Genomic DNA, 26,570 nt, shown 5'->3' with positions numbered 1-26,570 from the left:
CACAAATCCATGTGCCAACCATGTCAAATGACCTTCATTCATTCACTAGTTCTTTCTGGCCCTCAAATCTGATGAGCTGAGAGGTACAGGCAGACGATGCCCACATTAGTGGTTCAGGAGTGCCATCTGTGACTAAACCTTGCAGAGATGATGGATAACAACAGCATTCGTTTTCCTGACACTCCTATCTCTAAGCTTGGCCAACTGGGCAACACTGTCATGGATTTTGCCAAGCAGTTCTCGGCAGTTAAGAAACCGATACAGGTGATCAAATACATATTGCCTCAGTGTGATTTCACTGCCACTTACAGGCTGCTGTGCTCAGGGACACAGCTTCCTCTCAGAGCTTCCAACTCACGATGCAATACAATTCACTATACATATTCCACAACACAATTTTCTAACAAAATAAATTTAATTGCTAAATAAAAAAAAATTCCTTTTATTATTTCTCAGACAAAAGTCAATTTAATTTTTTACTATTTTTTACCAGATGGTGCCATTTTTTCAGGTTTGGCAAAATATTCAAATAGCAAATATTCACTTTATTCCTGTTTTCTGCTGCAGCATATTATAGAGCCAATTGGATAAATAATGCAGCTATAATTGTGTGGGTGTGTTGGTATGGATGTCAGAGTGTGGTTTGTATGTGTGTCTCTTTTTTTGAAAGAGAAAAACTTGACTGCAAATCACAAACCCAACCACTGTATGCACCAGGGAAAATGTGGTACTGCGCCCAAAACATTTTTTACTGAAAGCTCATTTTTTAAGATATCAATGTCAAATTTGGAACACAACTTGTTTAGATTTATGGCTTTGATTTTCTAGCAGGTTTAGAGTTCAACATGTTTCATAAAATATATATTTTATATATAAAAAAAAGTTAATAAATCATTTTCATAAACTTAAACCTGTATAACTTTATTTTTTTTTACTTCAATAATCTTCTATGGGTCTTCTTTAAAATGAGACCAAACTTAAGTCTGTGCTCCCAAGCTTCCAATTTTTATGACCGTTTTTTGACATGGACATTTTTGTCCACTATGGACCTATGTGTAACTTTTTTTTTATTGATGCACAAGGGTTAAGTACAAGTACTGTTACATTGCTGAAATAATACTCAATTACAAGTAAAAGTACTGGTAATTACAAGTAAAAGTACCCTAATGATGACGTTAATCATTTTCAATACCATTGGCAAACTACCACATATATACTACAATAGATATTTAAATATTTAAATTTTCTTTTTGTCCATCCATTTTTTTTTTATTTTTCCAAAGCTATCATTATTTCAAGCCTTGGATGGTTTAATCCAAGTCTTCTAAAAAGACGCGTTCGCTTTATATGATGAACATATTTTCATATAGGCTTTTATTTACAAACATATAAACATTGATTAATTACCATTACAAAAATGTCAATCTTAAACATTTGCTCATTCTGTGCATTTGTGTCTTTAAAATAGGGTAACTTTGTTGCAAAAGCTTACAGTACAAGGCCACGATTTCAAATTTGATTTAAAACTGAATTGAATTTACAAAAAAAGACAAGTACACAGTCAGTAATAAAATTATAAAACAAATGACCTCAATTTAGTTGAGGTATTTGAAATATGACAACACTGAATTTTTTTTTAAGCAGTGATTTAAGAGCCATTTATGTTGTTTATTTAGATTAATGGATGGCTTTGACCTGTAATGTCTGTATATAGTGATGCAGTTACACAGACTAGGATATCTATATGTACAAATCATACAAATATCCCATTCCGAAACACTTCTAATTCTAGCATAAACTTACATTGTAAAGAAAAACTTTGTGAAAAACTTTCTGGTGCATTTCACTTACAGCCAATAAAATTTCCAGTAGCATTTTCATCGGTGAGGCATGGATCCATTCTGAATGAATGATAACTTTTGACACAGTTTAATCTAGGAGTAAAGAGAAATAATTTCTACTTTAAAAGCACGGAGAGATCACGATTGCACACAGTCTGAGTGCGCACAAGCAATATCAGAGTGAGAGGACAGGCAGTTCATTTGTATAAGTCAGGCCTATTTGAGAGCTCACATCCAGTTTTCTACGATTATATGACTGTCCTCATGTTGCAATAAAGCACTTGCCACATTTGCGCGGGAATGATTAAAATTATGTGGAATACCTGCAATCCCACGCGGACATCTGTATTGACAGGAGGCAGATGTCAAACTCACTGTCGGAGAGGAAAGAGCGAGACGCAGCTTGTATCAGTGTATATACGGTAGATAGCCTACTGTGGAAAATGAGTAATAGAACCGTGTCAGATATTTCAGTCTACTTTGAAATTAAGCAAGTCTTATCGAAAACAAACATTCTGTGATGGAGTAATCAGTATGAAACCAACACGATGTTCAGTCTGTCCCGTCTGACTCATTATCTCTAATTAGATCCCGCCCTCGCGCGGCTCACACAGTTCATATGTAAATAGCCGCGTGGGACGTGCGCACGTGCAAACGCCCAACACAAAGAAGTCATCCTCATCGCGGCTACTGTTACTGTTCGCGCTGAGTAAAGGAAGGATTTCCCTCGAAAGAAGAACACGATTTCATCTAGCAGAGGAGATCAATCTGATGAGTAAGTAAAGTTTCTTTTTTTGCATTAGTTAACGTTTTATTGTGACAAACTTGAACAGATTTACTAACAGTTAGTTGGGGTTTTTCCAAATGACAACATGATGAATGCTACGCGTCTAAGAATGTTTAGACCATGTTTGTTATTAATACTCTGTTCACAAATAGATTTTAATAGCGTGCTAAACAATAATAATTAGTTTCTCAGATATAAAATATAATTTTTATAGTACAAAGTACATCCTTTTATTGTACAAAGCATGCTTGAGTCTGTGGCTACAGAATCATATCATAGGCTACTATAAAATCATACATACTAGACTATATGACTACAAAATCATAGTTGGGTTTTTCCCAAACTATAATTCCTGACTACAATGTTTGAAATCGTGTAAAACGTTTTTAATATGAGGGGCAATTCATTGTATTTAAATTTCATACGGCACGATGATGTTTTCATGCTCTATATAAAACAATAAAAGTAATATAAGTGTACACTGTAACATGATGAATGCTACGAGTCTAAGTATGTTTAGTACGTTTATTATTAATAGCCTACTCTGTTCAGAAATAGATTTTAATAACGTGCTAAACAATAATTAGTTTCTCAGATACAAGATTATATATATATACATACATACACACACACAGATGTTCCTGATATTAACATGCTCACAAATGTTTTTTTTTTGTTTGCATTTTATTGAAACAGATACCAGCACCAGATGCATCCTGATGTCTCTTCAAACTGTTTTCCTCTGAGAGCGCTGCACCAACATCAGATGCATTACTTAATATTCATGGCCATTGCCACTCCCTCGCATATAGACCCTCGACCACAAAACATGTCTTGAAAATTTTAAATCAATATATTGTTTTCTGTGAATGAGTAAGCAGAATGATTTTCACAATTTTGAAGTAAATATTCTAGCCTACAAGACTGATTACTCAAAAGTCTTGTTCAGGACTATTTAGTGTGGGATTTATAGCCTTATTTCAGCTACATTTTTTCCCCCAAACTTACTAACCACGCAAAATATTTTTTTTCTAAAAAATGCAAACATGTACATCCATCTTGGTCACATATTATTGTAGCACAGTTTGTGCTGAATACAAAAAAAATTACATGTTGGTCAATAGTATCTTTTAAGTAGCTGAAATAAGCACAAATATCAGGGCATGTCAAAAAATCTCAAGGGCCCCAAAATGACCTCAGACCCCAGAGGGTTAAGTATAAGTAAAAGTACAGCTTTAAAAATTTACTCAAAAAATTACAAGTACATGAAAAAACTACTTAAAGGGGTCATATGATGCGATTTCTTGTTTTCCTTCACTGTAGTGTGTTATGTAGCTGTTTGTGCATGTATAAGATCTGCAGAGTTACAAAGCTCAAAGTCTCCCAAAAAAAGGATTTATTCTATCAAAAAGAGAAGGCTGATCCAGACCGGGCTAAAACGCCTCATTAAAACATGCCCCCACATGTCTACGTCACGATGTGGAATTTTTTGTATAATGCAGCCCAAATGTTCACGCAAAGAAAGAAGGCATGGTTTCAGTAACCGTAGTAGTGTTGATGAAGCCATGTCAGGGAGTCGCTGTGTGTTTCTATGCGAAAGCAAAATCACTTTATTTGGCCTTATGAAAGTAGATGCAATTAGGAATCATTGGTTAAGATTATTTACAACAGAACAGCACAACCCAAATGTTCGAATTTGTGCAACGCATTTTATGGACGACAGCTTTGTGAACCTAGGAGAGTACAAGGCTGGCTGTGTACAAAGGCTATTTCTAAAAAAGAAATTAAAAAATTAAAAAAAGGGGTCAATTCCGACTTTTCTATGACAATCTGGCGCTTCTGAATCAGCGACTGTAAGTATGTTTTGTTATTAGGTTAAGTATTTGCTATTGACTGTTCAAATGTTCAAATGCGGAGTTCTGCGCAGCGTCGAGTAACGCGCCGTGTGTGTGTGTGAGGGGAACAGGCAGGGTCACAGCGTAGTGTACACTGTAGAGTAGGGTTGGGTACCGTTCACATTTGAACCGGTACGGTACCGATATCGGTACAGTTACCCAACGGTACCTTTTTTCGGTACTTGACTCTCTGTGAAATAACAAAAACATTTATTTCAGTGAAAAAATAAGTCCAAAACTCTCAATTTCAACATTCTGAACAATGGGGCCCTACAATTTTTTTTCTTCCAGAAATTGTTGGTTTTATTTTTTCTGATAATCAAGTGAAGGCATGAAACATTTATTTATTTTTAAATCAAATGAAAATGAAACCCTTTTATTTTTTGACAAACAAACAGAGTTTACTGTTAAAATTAATACATGGTAGAAAAATTGTGTGAATATTGCTTTAAAAAGTTTTAATAATATATATATATATATATATATATATATATATATATATATATATATATATATATATATATTTTTTTTTTTTTTTTTACAATTAGTCCTTAATGTGCATTTAATTGTTTTATTTAAATTTGTCAGTAAGTGGAATATATAAAGATGTACATTATACTGTACAAAAGTAAAACAAGAGTAATATAGGCTATTTCTGTTACATGTTAAACCGCACTTTTATTTTGACAGGTTGGTGAAGTTTCTGTGTGTACAATATGATATGCTGGTTTTCTCAAATGAAACGGTAAAATTCTCATGAATTGACTCTCACAGCCTGTAAATTCGTGTGTTCATATCGTCATGTAGTGAGATGCAGAGGCTGAAAATCACTGCGAGTTCACGTGTGCTTCGGTATTTGTGTAGTAAACAAAAATGCGTCTCCACCATTCAAATATACCGAGGCTAACGGAACATGCAGGATTCATATTTAAACCATCTTTTTGCGTTTTAATATTCACATACACTAGTTCATATCGCGATTCGAATTAAGTGAAAGTCATTCTTTTATTCATCCAAAACTTGCCGAATTCCGTGGCATTCTGCACTATAGAGTAAATTCCATTTTTATGAATGGACTCCGCCATCCTGTCCACATTTTCGCGGAAACCATGACCCTAGAAATGTAAGCACACTTCTTACTGTGTGTTGTGTTTTAAAGAGTCTCTCTCACTCTCACTCTCTCTCTCTCTCTCACGCGCGCTCTCTCATGCACCCAAATGCGTTCTCAGGTACCGAAATTTGGTACCAAACGATTTAATGTGAATCGATACTTGGTAGTACCGACGCAATTCGGTCGGTTCCCTTAGAAGTACCAAGTTCGGTACCCAACCCTACTGTAGAGCCCATCAGAAATCATAGCACATCAGCTGTATTAACCGCGGCTTGTCGCCTCTGGCTTGCTCAGTTGGGGACACTTAATTTCTAGAGATTATCGCCGATTTGATTGCACAGATACTATTTAAACTAAACTGAGCTAGACAATGACATCTCTGAATTCAATAATGAAATGCCTTTAACTGAAAATTGAGTGTTTAATCTTATCATTATACGTTACTGACACTCTATCCTCCAATTTGATACTGTTAAATGCTTTGACACAATCTGTATTGTTAAAAGCACTATATAAAAAAAGGTGACTTGACTTGACTTGTGTACTGCAAATACATACGAGCATCATCACTGTGTCTGTCACGCGACTCTGTTCCCCTTTCGGACCTGAACTGATGGTAAAACTAATTACATTATTAACGGTCTTTATATTTACTTTGAAAGCTGAACCTCGCGATTATGGTAAGGGGTGTTACATTTCCGACGCGTGCTTGTGATGTTCGGCAAATCACAATGCACTGTGTCAACTGGCCAATCAGAGCAGACTGCGCTTGTCGGAAGGAGGGGCTTTGTTGAGAACAACATGTTTGAGAGAGGCGGGGGATAGAGGACCTACAATAATGTACAGTATTTGAAAAATAATGTGTTTTTGAACATTAAAGCATTTCAACATATTCTGTTACACCAAATACACAAAATAATGATCTTTAAAATAGCATCATATGACCCCTTTAATTACAGTAACGTGAGTAGTTGTAATTCTTTACCTCCACCCACTGCAGCATATAATTAATTACTTGACGAATTTCTTGTCCTTTATAAAGAAACAGCTAACATAAAAGTTATAATAGATAAATGAAATGAGTACTGTTACATGATTCCCAATTATTTCATGATTTCTAGTATCTGTACAGGCTTTACGTTTGTATTTCAATGTTGTAATTATCTATTCATTCATTTAATTTTACCTGTGAAGCAGCTTTGCTACGTGACAACATTAAATAAAGTTTCTTAAGAGTCAAGAACATTTTTCTAAGCATTTTTATGGCATCTCCTGAACTGTGTCAAGCCACTCACATAATAGCCATCACCATTCAGATTAATGCATGGCTCAGATTTACTGTACATCATGTGTGTAAGACTCCAATGTCTCAAAATGTGCCGTCAAAATGAGTCACAATGAGCAAATTTTCAAAAATGAGTTATTTTTAATTTCACATTCTCCATTAAAAGACCTTCAAAATGATTTATGATTTGTTAGAATCGTAAGAAAAATTACTGAGCTACACCCGTTTGAAGTCGACAGAGTCAGCGAACTCAATACTGAGAAAAATCGAGTTGAAGTTTTCTGAAGGTTCCAAAGTGAAATCACCTAGCAACATTGCATCTTTTCCTCCACTTATTTTCTTAATAATAGTTACTATATTAATAATCACAATATGGATATTTTTATTTTATCATTATTATTAATAAGAACATATGCAAAAAAGCAGTAGAATAAATATAATTCGGATGACAGTCGATGCATGAAGCAAACGGAGAAAAGGTACTCCCCTCAGAAAATGTACAAATAAAGATCATTTTATATGTTTAATTACCATTTAAAGCATTAGGATCGCTAGACAAGGGCTTAATGAACTCATTTTTGTGAAAACCCCAAATTCGACTAAAATTGACATTTTTCACTTTTTTGCCTGTAGCTCAAAATTAGCCCGTGCACATTCCGACTCATTTTACCAGCACGGGTCACAAATAAGGTTAATTCTTTCTTCACGAATAAATCTCTCAATGAGTAAAACTGGTTGTATCTATATTATTATAGACTACACAGCATTATATTATTTTCAAAATTAACTTAAATTATTATTAAGAATTATATTATTAATATTAATAAACTATTATTATTTTCAATTATTATTGTTCCTGGTTCAATAGGGAAGTCTCGTTTAAAAAAAAAAAAAAAAAAAAGTCACAGACAGACTTCAAGTATCATCTCCGCTTAAAAAGATGCAATCTAATCCTGTTCATGTGAAATAAGCCTGCTCTTAAGCAGGTTTAAGCTTACAGACATGTTGCTGTGAGCTGTTGCTAACTCTGGAATGAGCTTCAAAGAACCTAACAATCCTGGATCATGTCAAATCATTTACAATAAAATACACATATTAATCCACATGTGGGCCCCAGGCCTGCCTAAGTTTATTTTTCAAATAAATACATGCATACATACATACATATACAGTGCCCTCCAAAATTATTGGAACAGTAAAGATAAAATTGCTCTGTTGGCTGTGGATTCAAGACATTTACAGATATGATTAAAATATGAATATGAGACAAAACTACAGAATGACATTTTATTATTGGGTGATTCAACACATAGATGTTTTACCAGCTAAGAAGTTCAGCACTTTTAGATTGTCATTCCCCTATCTGATGTGAGCATAAGTATTGGAACAGTTGCCTCACAGGTCTTTCTAAGTGATCAGCTGTGTCTTGTTGCATTAATTCTTCAGATATTAAAAGCAGGGAATGTGTTGTATCAGTTATACCCATTACTTCTGCATTCTGAATCTTGCATTCGATGATGACACACACAAACCAGGATGAAGATGAGGGAGCTGACTGAGAGAAAAGCAAGCAATTTGGATGCTAAAAGAAAAGACGAAGTCAATTAGAGCTATAGCAAAAACAAAGGGCATAGAGAAATCAAGAGTTTGGAAATCATCAGCAACCAACAACTACCTGATCAGCTGAGAAAAAAAAACAGTAGTTGATGACAGACAAATCATAAAAGCTGTGAAAATGAACCCTAAAAGATGTCTGTAAAATCACCAACAACTTCCAGAAAGCTGGGGTGATGCTCTGACAATCTACTATCCTCAGGAGACTTTGACACAGAATTACAGATGCTACACTGCAAGATACAAACCTCTGACCAGCTCCAAAAGTAGAAAGGCAAGATTAGAGTTTGCAAAAAAAGCACAAAGGTGAGCCAGAAGAGTTTTGGAACTGAGTTTATGGACCGATGAGACAAAGATGAACCTTTATCTAAGTGATGGGAAAGCAAAAATGTGGAGAAAAAAACGGAACCGCAAATGATCCCAAGCATACAGCCTCATCTGTAAAGCATGGTGTCATGGAGGTGATGTCATGGCATGGGCATGCATGGCTTCCTCTGGAACAGACCCTCTCAACTTTACTGATGACTTAATGTATGATGACAGCAGCAGAATGAATTTGGAAGAGTACAAAACCATCTTGCCTACCAATATTCAAGAAAATGCCACCAAATTCATTGGGAAGTGCTTCATAATGCATCAGGACAATTACCCAAAACACCCTGCCAGTTCAGTCAAGGAATTTATGAGGGCAAAGAAATGGAAAGTCTTAGATTGCCCAAGTCAATCTCCAGATTTAAATCCGATTGAACATGAATTTCACCAGCTGAAGAGGAGAGTAAAGGCAGAAACTCCCCAAACAAGCAAAAATTGGAATTGGCTGCATTAAAGGCTGGGAAAAGTATTTCAAAGGATGAGACCAAGAGTCTGTGATTGTGCGCAAGGTATCTGCAACTAAATAAATATATTTATATCTGCCTTATGTTCAACTGTCCCAATACTTATGCTCACATCAATGAGTGGGATGAATTCTAAAAGTGCTGTTCTTTTTATTTGGTAAAACATGTATGTGTTGAAACGGCTAATAATAAAATGTGACATTCTGTGGTTTTGTCTCATATTCATCTTTTCATCATATATGCAAATGTCTTGACTCCACAGCCAACAGAGCAATTTTTTCTTCACTGTTCCAATACTTTTGGAGAACACTATATATATATTTTAGGGGTGTCAACGTTAACGCATGCGATTAATCAAAAAAGCTTAACGCATTAATATTTTTTTAACGCAAATTAATCGTTTGATAAGGTTTGACCCCAACTTCTTCCTGTCATCACAGTGCGGAAGGTTATCTATCATTGTGTGATGAGGGTACAGCGAACCACTGTTGCCAGGGTAGCAGCACAAGTGGGCTATTTTGAAAATACAGTCGCGGGAAAAAATTACAGAACCGTGGGTTGCGTTTTTTTGGGCTACTTTTATAATGTACCACGGCCGCCCAAAGTGTATATAGACAAATTTAAATTAAAATAGATAATTTTACTAATGTGTATTATACTTGGAATGTATACCTGGCAACTTAAGAACGGAGAGGTGGTTGTAACATCACAAACAACGTGAGTTTCAGCCAGAGCACACGTTAAGGCTTTTACACAGCAGAAATAAACTTGACAACAGCCACTATAGATTATATAAGATAATAAACACACGATTACGATAGATATGGTTTGTATGTGATTTTCTTGAAGTGAATGTGTACATCTGAAATGCTAATTTGTGCAGCGATATAAAAGGCTATAAATAGCATATTTTAACAACAGTAAATGACCAAATTCCACATGTGATCGTAAAAGGAAGTTATTACAAACACTCGATGGTGGTTTGAAGTGAGTTCTGAGTAAAAGTGTACTATTAATCTCATAAATTGTCTTATGAAGCATGATGCTAATGTTAGCTCTAATGCACCTGCAGAACAGGTCCAACTCTTCTTCATAATGCATTTTGTCATAATACTTCATGTAAGGTCGCAAGAAATGTTTTGTTGTATTGACAGCAATATTACCCCAACAAGCCAATGTAAACATCTCAATTGCATTGTCTGCAAATTTGCAACAAACAAATGTACAGCGGTCCTATTATTTATTATTATAATTTTTTTTAGTGGCCTATAGAAAATTCTCAAAACAATATGAGAGGACAGTTAAAAAGGGCTTATTCAAAAAAATTAAAATAAAAAGTAATTTCAAATGGTACCATAAAATAACCGGGTATCTGCAGGATGTTAAGCAAATTTTAAGCTTGAGACACACTGCACAATTTTAGCAATCCTATAAGATCATTGCATGTCACACTGTGCGACATGGATCTAATAAACTTGCCTACGACGTGTGTAGACTGTACGACGATGACACCTATTGACTATGACATGCATGTTTCTATAGAAGAATAAAATCTCATCAGCATGCGCTAGTTTCACGATGCCAATCTTTCGTCTGGGACAGCCGAAAATCGTGCAGTGTGTCTCAGGCTTGTATTGATTTTAGACTTTTAAAGAGCTTTTTAAGACCTGCACTTCACATTTCAGCCTTTAAACAATTTTTAAGAAAAGAGATGAGTCAAAAGTATCAATTATTATATTAATTTAAACAATTATTATATTAAAATATAAATTAGGGGTGACGAATAGTCACAAAATAGTCGACTAGTAGTCGAATAGTTGACGATTCGATGCTTCGATAGGAGGAGCCTGATTCGAATCCCAATCTCACAGTCCAAAATTCGCAGAGGTGTTATGATCATGCCATTTTGGCTATATGAGGGTGCTCAAATGTCTTGATTTCACATAGAACTACCGGTTTTCTCCCAATAAGTTAATATACAGCCTATTAAGATAATGCTGTAAATAAGAATCTGAAAAGAAGGAAACTTTAAATAAATATTGTAATGCGTGTGAATAAATCCAACCACCACTATAGATTTAAGTTTCACTTTCCATAATCCATGACCAACAGAGAAGCATCATGGTGGCAGGGACTTAAATCTTTAACAAGACTCAAATTGACACAGGCAGAGTGAAAGACTGGATTTTTTCAATCAGGTAGGGTACAAGTGATTTCAGCCGGTTTATATATATCATGTATATATTATTTATCTCGTATAAGATGCATTTGGTTGAGTTGTGCTGCAGTAAAGTGCTTCATTGTAGTACTATGGTGATTATCTCTTCAGCGCGCAGCGCGAGCAGTACAAACAACAATGCAGAATATTAATAACTTTACATACATAACATTATAATGAGATGTAAAGGATGGGCTGTTTTGTGCGCTCAACGGATGAACAGTGTGGGAACAGAATTTAAGGGGAAGACTTTCAAGGTTGAAAGTGGTACAAAATAACACCACTGTCTCTTGGGAAAGTACAGATAGTCTATTCATTTACTTTTGAATACTGGTGTTTTTCCATTGGAGTGTAAACTAATGTAACCATTTTGATGTAACCATTCTTAAGGTGCAGAATTCTGATGCCACATTGATTGCGAAACCTCTGAGATATTGTTAAATAATAACTCATCTTTTTCTGTAATTATAACGAAGTGCACCCAATTGGGATTAATTTGTGTATTATTCATTTATGATTATTATCTTTTACCATTTACTCATGATCGTTCTTATATTCTGCACTAGTTTATCATTATTCTTCTTTAATGTGTTTATTTTTGATTATCACTATACTTCTAAGTATTTACCTAAGATTATTGTCATTATTATTAATATCAGCTGCATACCAACAATAAACAGTTGTATTGCTTGATTAGTATGGTGTACGGACCTTTATTGGCACCTTCTCTCGCTGATTAGCACCACACTTGTCTCACATCAGTTTTGAAAACAGAAACCATACTAAGACATAAGAACACTATTATAATAAAACACTGTGAATTTTTAGAATTTAGTTGCCAACTTGCCGTGTTTCTGCATGTTGTTGTGTGAAGAACATGTCCACAAAAGAAGTTCATTCAGAGCCATGCAGACACGTTCATGCATTCGGGGCATTTTGTGCAGATAGCCTATAAGTCTTAATATATCGTTATATTGTAACGTTATCGTTATATAAATAATGAAGTGTATTCTATATGAGATAAATGATGAGTTAAATCCCATTGATTAAAAACCTGCTATCAAATGCTTCATTCTGCTGGTCATCTTCAGTGCGCGCAGCTCAAAACAGAAATGTAGAACATTAATAACTTCAGTCATATACATAACATTATAATGGAGCACTATTGTAAAAAATGTTTCGCTGACATTTAATACTATCTTTTAATCAAAACAAAACATTATTTTTGTATCTGTGAGGGGTCCATAACACATTTTCCCTGTGTGTTAACGGGTCAATATCACTATAGGGTGCCTTTCGGTGTCCTGTACATAACTCATTTGCCATGATAACTTAACATAAAAATAACTATGAAAGGGTGTGTTATATTAGGTTAAGTTTTTATATTCATAACAAAAGTGTTACTTGGCTCTTTAGATACATTTTCTAGATTTTTCTTAGTTTTGTGTAAGAAGATACGTGTTATTTTGCTACGTTCCATGCACTGCTCATTAAATTTGATTGAGAGTAGAATACAGTCAAATCATAAAATGTAAAAATTTTGTCCTCTATTAATATTTTGTAAATTTTTTGTTAAACTCAATTTGAGTGTATTGATCATTTGGTCATAAAAATAATATTTTTATTTAATAAAAAAAAAAAAGTTTGTCCATGTCCCTTGAATGGTTGTCCACCCTGTTGTGTTGGGAAAGCCGCCCATTTAAGAAAAGGCTATCCCCTTTAGTGACATCAGGACAACAGATTTTTTGTCTCTTCAGTGGCGTAAATTTTAACCGCTTAGGTGAATAAGTTGGTGACTTTTCAATTAACAAATTTTCTTTGTCTGAGTTTGCTTACTTGCTTTTCCTAAGTTTAACATGTCCACCCATGCCAGAAGTGATTAGAATACAGTATTTTCAAAATACGTAAGTTTAAATATACCAAATTCTCTTCAACAACCAGACTAAATATTTAGCTAGTCACAGTTTGTTGTAAGCTAATATGCTAATTGAAGCTCAAAATGTCCACCCTGTCGGCCACTTAGACTCGATAGAGTGGACATAAACATGACAGGCTGGACTGAATGAAAATTAATAGGGGGGGGGGGGGGGTATCAATGTGATTGATGTAATTATATTATTTATTATTATTATTATTTTATTTATTTTTCATAAATAAAAAATCATTCATGATTTGTGTGTTCTGCATTATGTGTCCACACCATCATGTGTTGGTCCACCCTGACATCTTGCTATTTTACAATAATATTTTAAATAATAATTCAATCATATCTGTATAATCCAGTGTGTTCAATAGATAGGTGTGGGGGCAATAACATGCAAACAAAAAACTGCATTAAAATATCACAGTTTTCTCCAAATAAGAAAAAATACACTGTGTGAATTGTATGAGTTTCTTTAAAAACACATGGTTTACATAAAATATTTTATGTATTTATAATTTGAAAGCAAACAAATAACCCTGTTTAGAGAAGGGACATCATACCTTTCAAATCTTAATTTTGCAATGAAAACGTATTTAACAGTAATGTATATGTCCATGACAGGGTGGCAGAGCTCAGCTAATATGTTTCTATAGTACTCGAGTGTCTATGGTGTATGATATGACAAAGCGAATGGGAAATTAAAACCAAAATTTGAGTATTGTGAGGGTTGAAAGGCACTCCATGGTGATATTGACCCTAACGTCAGTAATGACTGTCGAATGTCTGACTTGACTCTTGGTAATGTATCCCCCCCGCCCCAATCATATGATTCGACTATCAGTCAACTATCGGCAAGACTCAAAAATTCAGATTCGACTATGAAAATACTTAGTCGGGGACACCCCTAATATAAATATATCTTAGTATCTTAATTATTTAGATTTTTATAATGCATTAGCTTTTTGTTGATCCACTGGTTCACATTTAAAAAAAATGTGGCAAAAATAGCAGACTGGCTTATTGAAAATGCAAATTCATCTCTCTGCTAGCAAGTTTTGCTTTCGGAACTGCAGAAATATAGTGGTTTCCCCGGTAACTGCAGTACACCAAACAGCGCAGCGCCTGACTTTGAAACGTGCAGCACTCAAGTTTATTCAGTGAAATCACAGCCTTTTGAAGTTTAATCATCATGTTAATGTATATGTCAATTCTTGTCTTTCCCTCCCCAAATTTAAGACCTCTTACAATTAAGACTTTTTATACCATTTAAGAGTTTTCATGGCCTTAAATTTAAACATTTAAACTGAAGATGTTTTAAGGACCTGCGGAAACCCTCAGAACATAGTTTAATCCAAACATTTCTGTCATGCATTTGGCAAAAAGCTTTTGTTGACTATGCATTTTACCTTTGAAATTTGAGGCAAGTGCAACTCTGGCGTCCCCGTTGTTTGTGAGCAGTGGTGTGATGGCAATTTAAATAAAAACACAGATTTCCAAACAATACAAACATATGGGTATTCCCTTGAACTTGTTAATAAGATATTCTGTTTACCATCTTGATTGAAAAATATTGATTTCATGGTCAGTTTTTAATTTAATTTTATTTGCCAATGTTAGTAAATGTTTACATTAGAGTGCACATCCTGCGCTGAAATTAATACCGGGAGTGGCTGGAAACTAGCGACCTCACCTGGTCGCTTTATCGCGCCTTCTTTTGTTCCGCAGACTTTTCCTCTTTTGTTTTTTTGTCCGCCATCTCTATGTTTCTGTCGTTGCTCGGCTCGGCTAATGTCCGTCATGTGCGCTAAGCGCTCTCTCCTCTGCATCATGAGTAGACACGTCCCTTACTGCTGATTGGCTACAATTTTGTTTTGGTACTGGGCCCAACTCAGTTTTCTAAAGCGTTTTTGAAAAAATACATACCCCACCTTTAAAGTGTGCGAGACGTAAATTTAAATAGTATTTATTTACAGAGGTTTATTATGTCACAATTCACACTTCTCTAGTAACTTTCGTCTGTGTCTGAAGACGCTGGTAAATTGCTTTTGCTCTGTTTTATTTATATTTTGCAATTTAGTTTTCTTTGCAAAACTTATTTTCTTACTTCATTTTCTTTTTCAATTCTTTATTTTTGTTTACAAAATGCACTTTATTTTTTATATTTTCTTTTGCAAAACTTTATTCTTTTGCATATATATGCGGCATTAAATTGACTCCATACTGGGCTACATCATGTGTCATTCACCGTGAGAAAACTTTATAGAACAGTTAGTAAAAGTACTACAATACCAGGAAGGAAGATCGGGTTGCTGATGTTTGTCTGCCATTCTCGTTCTGTCTGCACAGCGTGTGTGAACGCACTGATGACGTATCCTGTCTGCGCGAACAGGGTGCTCAGAGGTATGCTAATACATAAGTTGACAGGCAGGTAGGAAAGCCAATTAAAACGCTCGGACCGAGTGTTTTGATTGGACGAACATTTCTTGGTCCTATGCCCTCCACAGAATATAGAAATACAGATAAATACATTTAGACCACTTAACTTAATGATTGCTATCGGGTTGTGAAGAGACTTTCAACCAGCATCACAAAAAATGTTTCTGAAGACAATATCTTATTGCACCTTTAAATGGTACAAAAAGTCTTAATTATAAGAGGTCTTAAATTCGGGGACGGAAAGACAAGAATTGCTATATAGATTAATATGTTGATCAAACTTCAAAAGGCTGTGATTTCACTGAATAAACTTGAGTGCCGCACGTTTCAAAGTCAGGCGCTGCGCTGCTTTGTGCACTGCGGTTACCGGAGAAACCACTATATTTCTGCAGTTCCGAAAGTGAAACTTGCTAGCAGAGAACGAGTTTGCTTTTTCAATAAGTCCGTCTGCTATTTTTGCTACATATTTTTAAATGTGAACCAGTGGATCGACAAAAAGCTAATGCATTATAAAAATCTAAACAATTAAGATACTAAGATATAAATATATGTTATTTAATATAATAATTGGTTGATAATAATTGTTTAAATTAATATAATAACTGATACTTTTGACTCTTTAAAAAATTGTTTAAAGGATGTGAAGTGCAGGTCTTAAAAAGGTCTTTAAAAGTCTTAAATTTGTCCTGCAGATACCCGGTTATTTCATGGTACCATTTGAAATAACTTTTTTTTTTTTGAATAAGCCCTTTTTAACTGTCCTCTTTTCTGTAGGCCACTAATTAAAAAAAAATAATAATAATAATAATAAAAAAAAAAAAAGATCTCTGTACATTTGTTTGTTGCAAATTTGTAGACAATGCAATTGAGATGTTTACATTGGCTTGTTGGGGTAATATTGCTGTCAACTGACAACAAAGTATCCCTTCTGAATTAGCATAACTGCACAAGTTTTATAGTTAAGAAAATCTTTAAAAACAAATTACATTAATTATACTTTAATTTCCTTCAATAAAAAGGAAATTGAGTAAGACCGTGTAAAAGGTGTGTGGACGTGGATAAGTAATCTGGCCCCTTGGTATAAAGGAGAAAAAAATGCTGGCCCTCGTCACTATCAAAATTGCCCATCCCTGAAATAAGAGATTCATTGTGCAGTGTAGAGCTTCATTGATTATAACATATTTTAGTGAGATTGCGAAGAACTGAAATTAATGACACCTTTATAATTATTATAGGGAGCGCAGAGCGCTCTACGCGCTTTGGCTAATCCATTCAGAATTTGAATAAGTTTTGTTTGTCAAGATGCTATTGGACCAGTGATGGCTGCACGCTGCAAAGTTTCAGGAGTGACATCCGCATATAAATGCGCCATTTAGGCTATGTGTTTAGTATCTTGGCTATGCCACTATCGATAAAGAGAGCAAAAATGTGTCAAAATGTATATTAAGGCTAGAGCACCCTCACTGATTTCAGAAGCACCCTCAGTGATTTGATTCAGGAACCGGGCCTGCCTGTATCTGGAGATTATAACTTTATATATTTCTATATTATATTTCTATATATTTACCCCATATATTAAAGCCTCGTGTGTACTGTACGTATGTACTGTACGTGCTTTGAGCGACCATGCATGGTCCTCTCAGATACCGTGACCCAGATAGCACACAATATTGACAAAATTATATCCCAGTATACAATTTCATGATGATCCCAGGATTCTGCAATGTCTATTTTAAAAATCATTTGTGTATTAAATCTCTGCATTGTTCCAAATATGGCTCTAGTTCTCAACTGAACTTGCGGGAGAAGCCTTACTAAATTTGGCCAAAGAAAACCTATTAAAATCAAAATCTGTATTAATTTGTGCATTTTTCAAATGTTTATTAAAAGTGCAAAAATTCATAAACAAAAATCTGAAAAGAAGTCAATATTTTACTTTTTTGGGTAGCATTTTGTGTGTACAGTTCTAATTAAAATTTTGGTTTTCAGCATAGCATTTAAAAATACAGTAACCGTTCTTTTTTCATTTTTTTCATCTGGGTTAAAACATGAAAAACGAATGGATGCAAAAGTACACAGACCTTTGAGAAAAAGATTTTACATATTTCCACCCCTGAAAGTAAAGCAAAAAATTAAGCTGAATTCTCATTTTTCCTTTTTTGTGAAAAAAAATGAAGAACCGAAAAATGAGCCGTTTTCTCATTTTTCAACTTTCAATATTAAATAAAAAAAATGAATGAACGAATGACACACGAATTGCATTGTCTTGGCTCCTCAGCACAAACCTGAATCAGTGGAGCAAGAAGTCTCCTTTTATACCTCTATGTCAGGGGGAGTGGCATGCAATTTTTCACTCGCTAATTCTCATTGGCCACTTCTGAAGTTTCAGAGGTATTTTTAAAAAATATTAAAGTGGGGGTCTAATGCTATTTCATGTATGTTAGGTTATTTACACTGTTAAAGAGTTGAATTATGCTAAACATAGCCAAAGTCTAAAAAAAAAAAAAAAAAAAAAAAATCTGTATTTCTGTAGTTTAATATGATAAAACTAAATACAATTTGGAGATATGAAGGATGCAATACTACTCTATAGGTACTCAAGATTAACATGAGATTGGGTGAAACTGTGTGTGTGTTATGTCCCCTTTAAAATGCTAATCACAGCACTATATCTTATAGCCAAATGTATTGAATACCTTTTAGTGCCCTTTGCAGTGTCTCTAAAGAGTTGAGCAGCAGTTGGTGTCCAGCTGTATTATTGACCCCACGCTTTTCCTGAACAGCCAATAAAAATAAATAAATAAATAATAATAATAAAAAGATAAACATATACAAAAACTATAAAGAGATCTATGCTATGTTCTTTAAAAAGCTCTTCTCATCAGAGGGACTTACCATAGCCTGCCGCACCACTTTGCTGGTCTCCTGCCAGGACCGGGAAGAGTTGTGTTTGCTGTGGAGCCTTTCAAGCAGGGCTGTCATACGACTGTGTTTCTCTGACTCTGTCAACAAATGCAAACAAAATGACAAAAACATGATAATTTCTTAAATGAGGGAACATTTTAAATAACTGAAGCACAATAAAACACGAAAGATGACTTAATTCTTGCATGCTGTTCTGACAGACAACTTTCTGTGCGCACACAAAGCAGCCAGTCATATAGCGCCAGAGAAGTGAATTGAGATTTTTTGTGCTTATCAGGCAAATGCATACAAAGTTATGCCGAAATTCCTGTCTTGGAGAATATTCACATAAATGCAGTCAGTTGAGTCTTATATAAATAGTTGGGAAATACAGTGGGGCAAAAAAGTATTTAGTCAGCCACCAATTGTGCAAGTTCTCCCACTTAAAAAGATGAGAGAGGTCTGTAATTTTCATCATAGGTATACCTCAACTATGAGAGACAAAATGAGAAAAAAAAAAAAAATCCAGAAAATCACATTGTAGGATTTTTAAAGAATTAATTGGTTAATTCCTCGGTAAAATAAGTATTTGGTCACCTACAAACAAGCAAGATTTCTGGCTCTCACAGACCTGTAACAACTTCTTTAAGAGGCTCCTCTGTCCTCCACTCATTACCTGTATTAATGGCATCTGTTTGAACTCGTTATCAGTATAAAAGACACCTGTCCACAACCTCAAACAGTCCAACTCCAAACTCCACCATGGCCAAGACCAAAGAGCTGTCAAAGGACACCAGAAACAAAATTGTAGACCTGCACCAGGCTGGGAAGACTGAATCTGCAATAGGTAAGCAGCTTGGTGTGAAGAAATCAACTGTGGGAGCAATTATTAGAAAATGGAAGACATACAAGACCACTGATAATCTCCCTCGATCTGGGGCTCCACGCAAGATCTCACCCCGTGGGGTCAAAATGATCACAAGAACTGTGAGCAAAAATCCCAGAACCACATGGGGGGACCTAGTGAATGACCTGCAGAGAGCTGGGACCAAAGTAACAAAGGCTACCATCAGTAACACACTGCGCCGCCAAGGACTCAAATCCTGCAGTGCCAGACGTGTTCCCCTGCTTAAGTCAGTACATGTCCGGGCCCGTCTGAAGTTTGCTAGAGAGCATTTGGATGATCATATGGTCAGATGAAACCAAAACAGAACTTTTTGGTAAAAACTCAACTTGTCGTGTTTGGAGGAGAAAGAATGCTGAGTTGCATCCAAAGAACACCATACCTACTGTGAAGCATGGGGTGGAAACATCATGCTTTGGGGCTGTTTTTCTGCAAAGGGACCAGGACGACTGATCCGTGTAAGCGAAAGAATGAATGGGGCCATGTATCGTGAGATTTTGGTGAAAACCTCCTTCCATCAGCAAGGGCATTGAAGATGAAACGTAGCTGGGTCTTTCAGCATGACAATGATCCCAAACACACCGCCCGAACCGAAGGAGTGGCTTCGTGAAGCATTTCAAGGTCCTGGAGTGGCCTAGCCAGTCTCCAGATCTCAACCCCATCGAAAATCTTTGGAGTCCGTGTTGCCCAGCGACAGCCCCAAAACATTACTGCTCTAGGGGAGATCTGCATGTAGGAATGGGCCAAAATACCAGCAACAGTGTGTGAAAACCTTGTGAAGACTTACAGAAAACGTTTGACCTCTGTCATTGCCAACAAAGGGTATATAACAAAGTATTGAGATGAAATTTTGTTATTGACCAAATACTTATTTTCCACCATAATTTGCAAATAAATTCTTTAAAAATCCTACAATGTGATTTTCTGGATTTTTTTTTTCTCATTTTGTCTCTCATAGTTGAGGTATACCTATGATGAAAGTTACAGGCCTCTCTCTTTTTAAGAGGGAGAACTTGCACAATTGGTGGCTGACTAAATACTTTTTTGCCCCACCGTAAATCAGATTTGCATCAATACAGAATACCGGATCCCTAACAGAGCTGGGTAGATTACTCACCATGTGTAATCCGTTACTGATTCCAAATTGCATGACAAAAATTGTAGTTAGAAACAATTACATTAAACATTCTAGGTAATGTAATCAGACCACTTTTGATTACATTTAGATTACTTTTGACCTGACTTGGTCAGACTTTTTGTTTATCACACTGATTTAAATAGGCTAATCTTGTACTACAGTATATTGACATAAAAATACAAAGAGTAAGAAAAAATATTCTGTTTGTTGAAACGAACAACATGAAATTCATTAAACATTACATTATTATGGTTTCCCAAACTGATGTTAGTAAAGGCACTGCAGGGGGCTCGCAAACTTAAAAAGCTAAATTATAAAAATGTAAAATAAATCATTTTAAAATTACATCAATCAAAATAAAACTTACTAAAAAATGAAATATTTTATTTGTTTACCTGCATGTCATGTAACCATAACCAACAGAGAACAGTGACCATGCAAATGTGATGATTAAAATATTTATTTTTAAAATGTATTTTTAAATCTCAGGATACTTCAAGTAAATATATTAGGTGAAAGAGGTTCAGATGACAGAAAAGTTTGGGAATGCCTGCATTACGTGTAAATAAGAAATAATTAAATAACACAGTAATAAATGGTTAACCCTCTGGGGTCTGAGGGTGTTTTGGGGCCCCGGAGAAGTTTTGACATGCCCTGACATTTGTGCTTTTTTCAGTTGCTTATAAACATTTTAATGGCTAAAGTCTAAAAACACTGTATTCAGCACAAACTGGGCTACAATAATATGTGAGCAGCTTGTACGTATGTGATTGTGTTTTTGAGAAAACAACGTTTATGCGTGGTTAGAAAAAAACTAAAATTTTTAAGTAACTGAAATAAGGCCATAAAACACATACAGAACATTTGTTCACAAGACTTTTGAGAACTGCATCTTGTAGCCTAGAATATTTGCTTCAAAATGATCTGAAAATAATCTAACTCACTCATTCAGAGAAAACAATATATTGATTTAAAAATTCTAAGTCACTTTTTGAGTAGAAAATGTCTATGCGAGAGGGCGTGAACTATCCTGCATAATGCTGTGACCCACACCTGAGAAGACAATGGCCCGCATAATGAGCTCCATAATGATCCATTCAGTCAGGTGTGTGACTGAGAGGGAATTGCCACAAGAAAGAATGTGAGGAAAAAAGAAATGTGTATACATATAACTATCACATAAAATAACTTGAGATTCACTTGCGAGTGCAGTTAAACAGTTTATTAGGAACAAACAAACAAATAAACAACAGAAGAGTCAAGACATCGTGGGTGCAATATCCAAAATATCCAAAACAGTGGCAGGAGACTGGAACCCAGGAAAATGGGAGACAGCAGAAACTGCATGAGAAAACACAAAACAGACGTGAGCAACACAATGAACAGAAAAAGACAAAGCAAACATGGTGACAATACATACACTACCAGTCAAATTATTTAAACAGTAAGATTTGTAATGTTTTTTTTTTTAAGAAGTGTCTTCAGCTCACCAAGCCTGCATTTATTTGATCCAAAGTACAGCAAAAACAGTACATTATATTTATTATAATATATAGGCCTACATATTGTTACTATTCAAAATAAATAAAGCACCCCCCCACACACACACTAAAATTAATAAATAAATTAGTGACCATGTTGATAGGCTTATCAGGAGCAACTATATTATTACATTAGCAATCACCAATATTGCCCATGTGATTTTACAACATAGATGCACACATGCTTTGCATGTATTATCATACAATACAAAAACATTTTATAACTGAGAAACTAAATTATTATTGTTAAGCTTATTATAAACATGTTTGAGCAGGTATTTGCAAACAGAGTAGGCTACTTCACAGTAAAGATTGGTCTAAACTTTCTTAGACATTACTTTTATATCATTGTTTATAGAACATATAACTATCCTCACGTCGTGCAACATTTAAATGCAATGAAAGGTTGCCTATCATATTTCAAAATGTTGCACTCGATTTCACACATTTTATTCTGGAGTTATAGTTTGGGAAAAGTTCAACTAGTAAATGTGTTCAACTTTGTCACAACAACACATTATCGAATGCCAATAAGAAACATTACTTACTCTGTATAAAAGATCTCCTCCGCCGGCTCCAGCTGCGCTCGCGTTCTGTTTGTGAGGTAAACAAAGCTTTTTCCTCTCAGCGCGTTTCTGAGGTAAATACAAGGCTTATTCCTCACAGCGTGTTCTTCCAAAACTGAAAAATATCTGAGATGAACGCGTTGCTACTTTGTTTACGGTGGTGTGGGCGTTTACATGCCGCATGTTTCACGTGGAGATTTGTAATATCAATAGTGCGAGCAGCGTGTGGGCGTGACCTAATTAGAGATAATGAGACCAGATGGAAAAACTGGACCTGCCGTTAGTTTCATACGGATTACTTTATCACAGAATATTTGTTTTCGGTAAGACTTACTTCATTTAACAGTAGACATGTCAAGCTTTCTATAGATATATTTCTCATGTCTCTGTGTGAAGTATTTGCTGAGTTACAGTTAATTTTAGTGATGTGTTTCAAAAAGCAGTTTGCGGAGAGAGTGAAGACTGAGAACGCACCCTGTTTGTTTTCTTTATTCTTCAAAAGCACAAAGTTTAGTTGTTATTATGAGTGTATACAAATAAAAGTAGACACCTTACAGATTCGAATGGTGTATTGCTCTTATCTGTACGATCAAAAATGGCAGAGTAACTCATTTCGGCCTTATCAGGAAAGTCTGCCTCAAAAAGCAGTATACGCGTTTGTCGACCCCAGAGGGTTAAATAATACACTGAGTGATAATTCAAATAAATATTAATATATTCATCAGTAATTGATGCAATGTTAAAACACTTAAACCAGACATGATTTTTGTAAATCCAGATGCTGTGTGGTGGCTTCTGACAATTGACTGCCGTTTGTGTGAATGTCCACAAAACCGGAAGACTTTCTGAATGTATATACAGTAGGCTATTTTAGTAAGGAACATTTCAAGATGAAAAAGAAGAATTAGGGAGAATCAATAAATTATATAATTTAATGCTGCTCTGTGAATAATATGTAATCATGTAATCAATAAAAAAGTAACTGTAGTCTGATTGTGAGTATTTAGGGGCCATGCCCGAAGGGCTGTAGCCCCTATTGTATCTGTATGTTTTATTATTATTATTATTATTATTAGGGGCCAAGCCCAAAGGGCTAAAGCCCCTATTGTATCTGTACGTTTTATTATTATTAGGGGCCAAGCCAAGGACCAACTCTATAGCGCCACCACCAGTTAAAAAATTCAACATTGAAATGGTAATAACTCCTGAACCCCTAATTCTAGAAAAATGAAACTTAGTACACTTGATTGCTCTCTTCATGCTGATCACATTCCATGGCTTACATTAAGACTCAACCCATTACAGTAGCGGCCATTTTGAAAAGTACAGTATTCTGTCTTTTCGCTACCACTTTCAAAATTAATCCAATTCTTCTGAAAATTGGCTCAGATGATCATTGGACTGAGCTGAACAGACATGACTTTTTTTATTCATCTTCGTTCAAAAGTTATGATGTTGTGAACTTGACAAAGTCGACCCAAAATGGGTTCAGAGGCTGTATCTCGGCTAAACTTTGATCAATCGAAACAAAACTTGGTATTGTCAAGAGGAAAATGAGAAACAAGAGACCAAAAAATGCAGATGAGCTGAAGGCCACTGTCAAAGAAACCTGGGCTTCCATACCACCTCAGCAGTGCCACAAACTGATCATCACCTCCATGCCACGCCGAATTGAGGCAGTAATTAAAGCAAAAGGAGCCCCTACAAAGTATTGAGTACATATACAGTAAATTAACCTTCTTTCCAGAAGGCCAACAATTCACTAAAAATGTTTTTTTTATTGGTCTTATGAAGTATTCTAATTTGTTGAGATGAATTGGTGGGTTTATGTTAAATGTGAGCCAAAATCACCACAATTAAAAGAACCAAAGACTTAAACTACTTCAGTCTGTGTGCACTGAATTTATTTAATACACAAGTTTCACAATTTGAGTTGAATTACTGAAATAAATTAACTTTTCCACAACATTCTAATTTATTGAGATGCACATGTATATGCTTATAACTTTTGATTAGTTTTGTAGTGATGGCCATGAATAGAGATCTGACCAACTTTGGGGTCTCTAGAACCAACTCTATAGCGCCACCACCAGTTCAAAAATTCAACATTGAAATGGTAATAACTCATAAACCCCTAATTCTAGAAAAATGAAACTTAGTACACCTGATTACTCTCTTCATGCTGATCACATTCAATAGCTTACATTAAAAATCCAACCATTACAGTAGCAGCCATTTTGAAAAGTACAGTATTTTGTCTTTTCACTACTACTCCTTCAAAACTGATCCAATTATTCTGAAACTTTGCTCAGATGATTTTTCGACTGAGCCGCACAGAAATGACTAAACAGATTTTTTTAAATTCATCTTCGTTCAAAAGTTATGATGTTGTGAACTTAACGAGGTCGACCCAAAATTGGTTCAGAGGCTGTATCTCGGCCAAACTTTGATCAATCGAAATGAAACTTGGTATGCTTCATCAACACCATGATCTGAGGGCCCATGCCAAAGTTGAGAATAGCGCCACCTCGGTCTTGAGATACCAAAAATGCACATATGCGCTTATAACTTTCGATTAGTTTTGTAGGGATGGCCATGATTGGTGATCTGACCAACTTTGAGGTCTCTAGGACCAACTCTATAGCGCCACCAGCAGTTCAAAAATTATCATTCTCACATTTTAACCTCTCCACAGTAGGCTGTCAGACATGCGTCAACTGAATGGCGTGCTCTGCTAAGCCGTTGACCGAATCCAGGGTTGCACGTGCCCAGACCGCAAGAAATACTGTGGACAGAAGCACTGCTTTTGTTCCAGACGTCGGATCTTCCGTGCGTGTTCGTCTTGAATCAGAAACGTGTTTGTTCGTTCTCATCTGAACTGAACATTGAAAGCATTGTCCAAATTTTGTTGTTTTTCTATCCTTTCATTCCCTGGGATTGAACAAATTTTGTTAAATTTTGTCAAAAGTCTGATCAGATGATCTTTTTTACTGAGCCGCACAGAAATGTCTGAACAGATTTTTGATATTCACTACCGTTCCAGAGAAATACCTCTCGAAAGTTGACCGTGCTCGTGTTTGTTGTTTTATGCTAGTAAGCTTAGCATGCTAATAAGTTACAGGCTAGCCAGTTACCATACTGTTTAATGTGACTCTTCAGCTATCAAGTTAACCATAAGCTGAGTTACAATTAACTTAACTTTGCATGTTACGCTGGTTAAAATGCTAAATAACTTGTGAGCTTATTCTCTCACTGAAACCTCTCCTCAGTAATCTGGTGAACAAGCATGAGTGACTAGCTCAATGTGTTACACCACAGATCCCGCATGCTACATGTCGTGGGTTCGCCATTCAGTGTGATGCATGCCCAGACCGCAAGAGGTACTGTGGCAAGAAATGATGCAGAAGTTGCTTCTGTTGCAGGCTTTGTGCCTTTCAAAGGATGATCTAATGTCAATCTATTAAAAATATGACAGTACATTTAAGTACAAATTCATTACTTTGAATTTATTCTCAGTTTAACTTCTGAACTTCAGCATCTGTGTAAGTTCCCATCTCCCCGGTTGCATAA

General features: G+C 35.4%; 1 protein-coding gene across 2 annotated transcripts in view; it reads right to left on the bottom strand.

The window, feature by feature from the left end:
- The window catches only part of med1 (mediator complex subunit 1), a 119,017-nt gene that overhangs the window by 58,257 nt on the left and 34,190 nt on the right, over window positions 1–26,570 (bottom strand). For both annotated transcript variants that reach the window (XM_058793056.1, XM_058793057.1), the window contains exons 2-3: window positions 18,843–18,949; window positions 18,644–18,722 (exon numbers count right to left, since the gene is read on the bottom strand). In XM_058793056.1, coding sequence (XP_058649039.1) covers window positions 18,644–18,722; window positions 18,843–18,949 — 186 coding nt within the window. The remainder of the gene's footprint in view (window positions 1–18,643; window positions 18,723–18,842; window positions 18,950–26,570) is intronic.

Source organism: Onychostoma macrolepis, chromosome 12 (genome assembly GCF_012432095.1).
Source record: "Onychostoma macrolepis isolate SWU-2019 chromosome 12, ASM1243209v1, whole genome shotgun sequence".
Classification (NCBI taxonomy): Eukaryota; Metazoa; Chordata; class Actinopteri; order Cypriniformes; family Cyprinidae; genus Onychostoma; species Onychostoma macrolepis.
The sequence above is the reverse complement of the archived record's forward strand: the minus strand, read 5'-3'. Positions and strand labels throughout refer to the sequence as shown.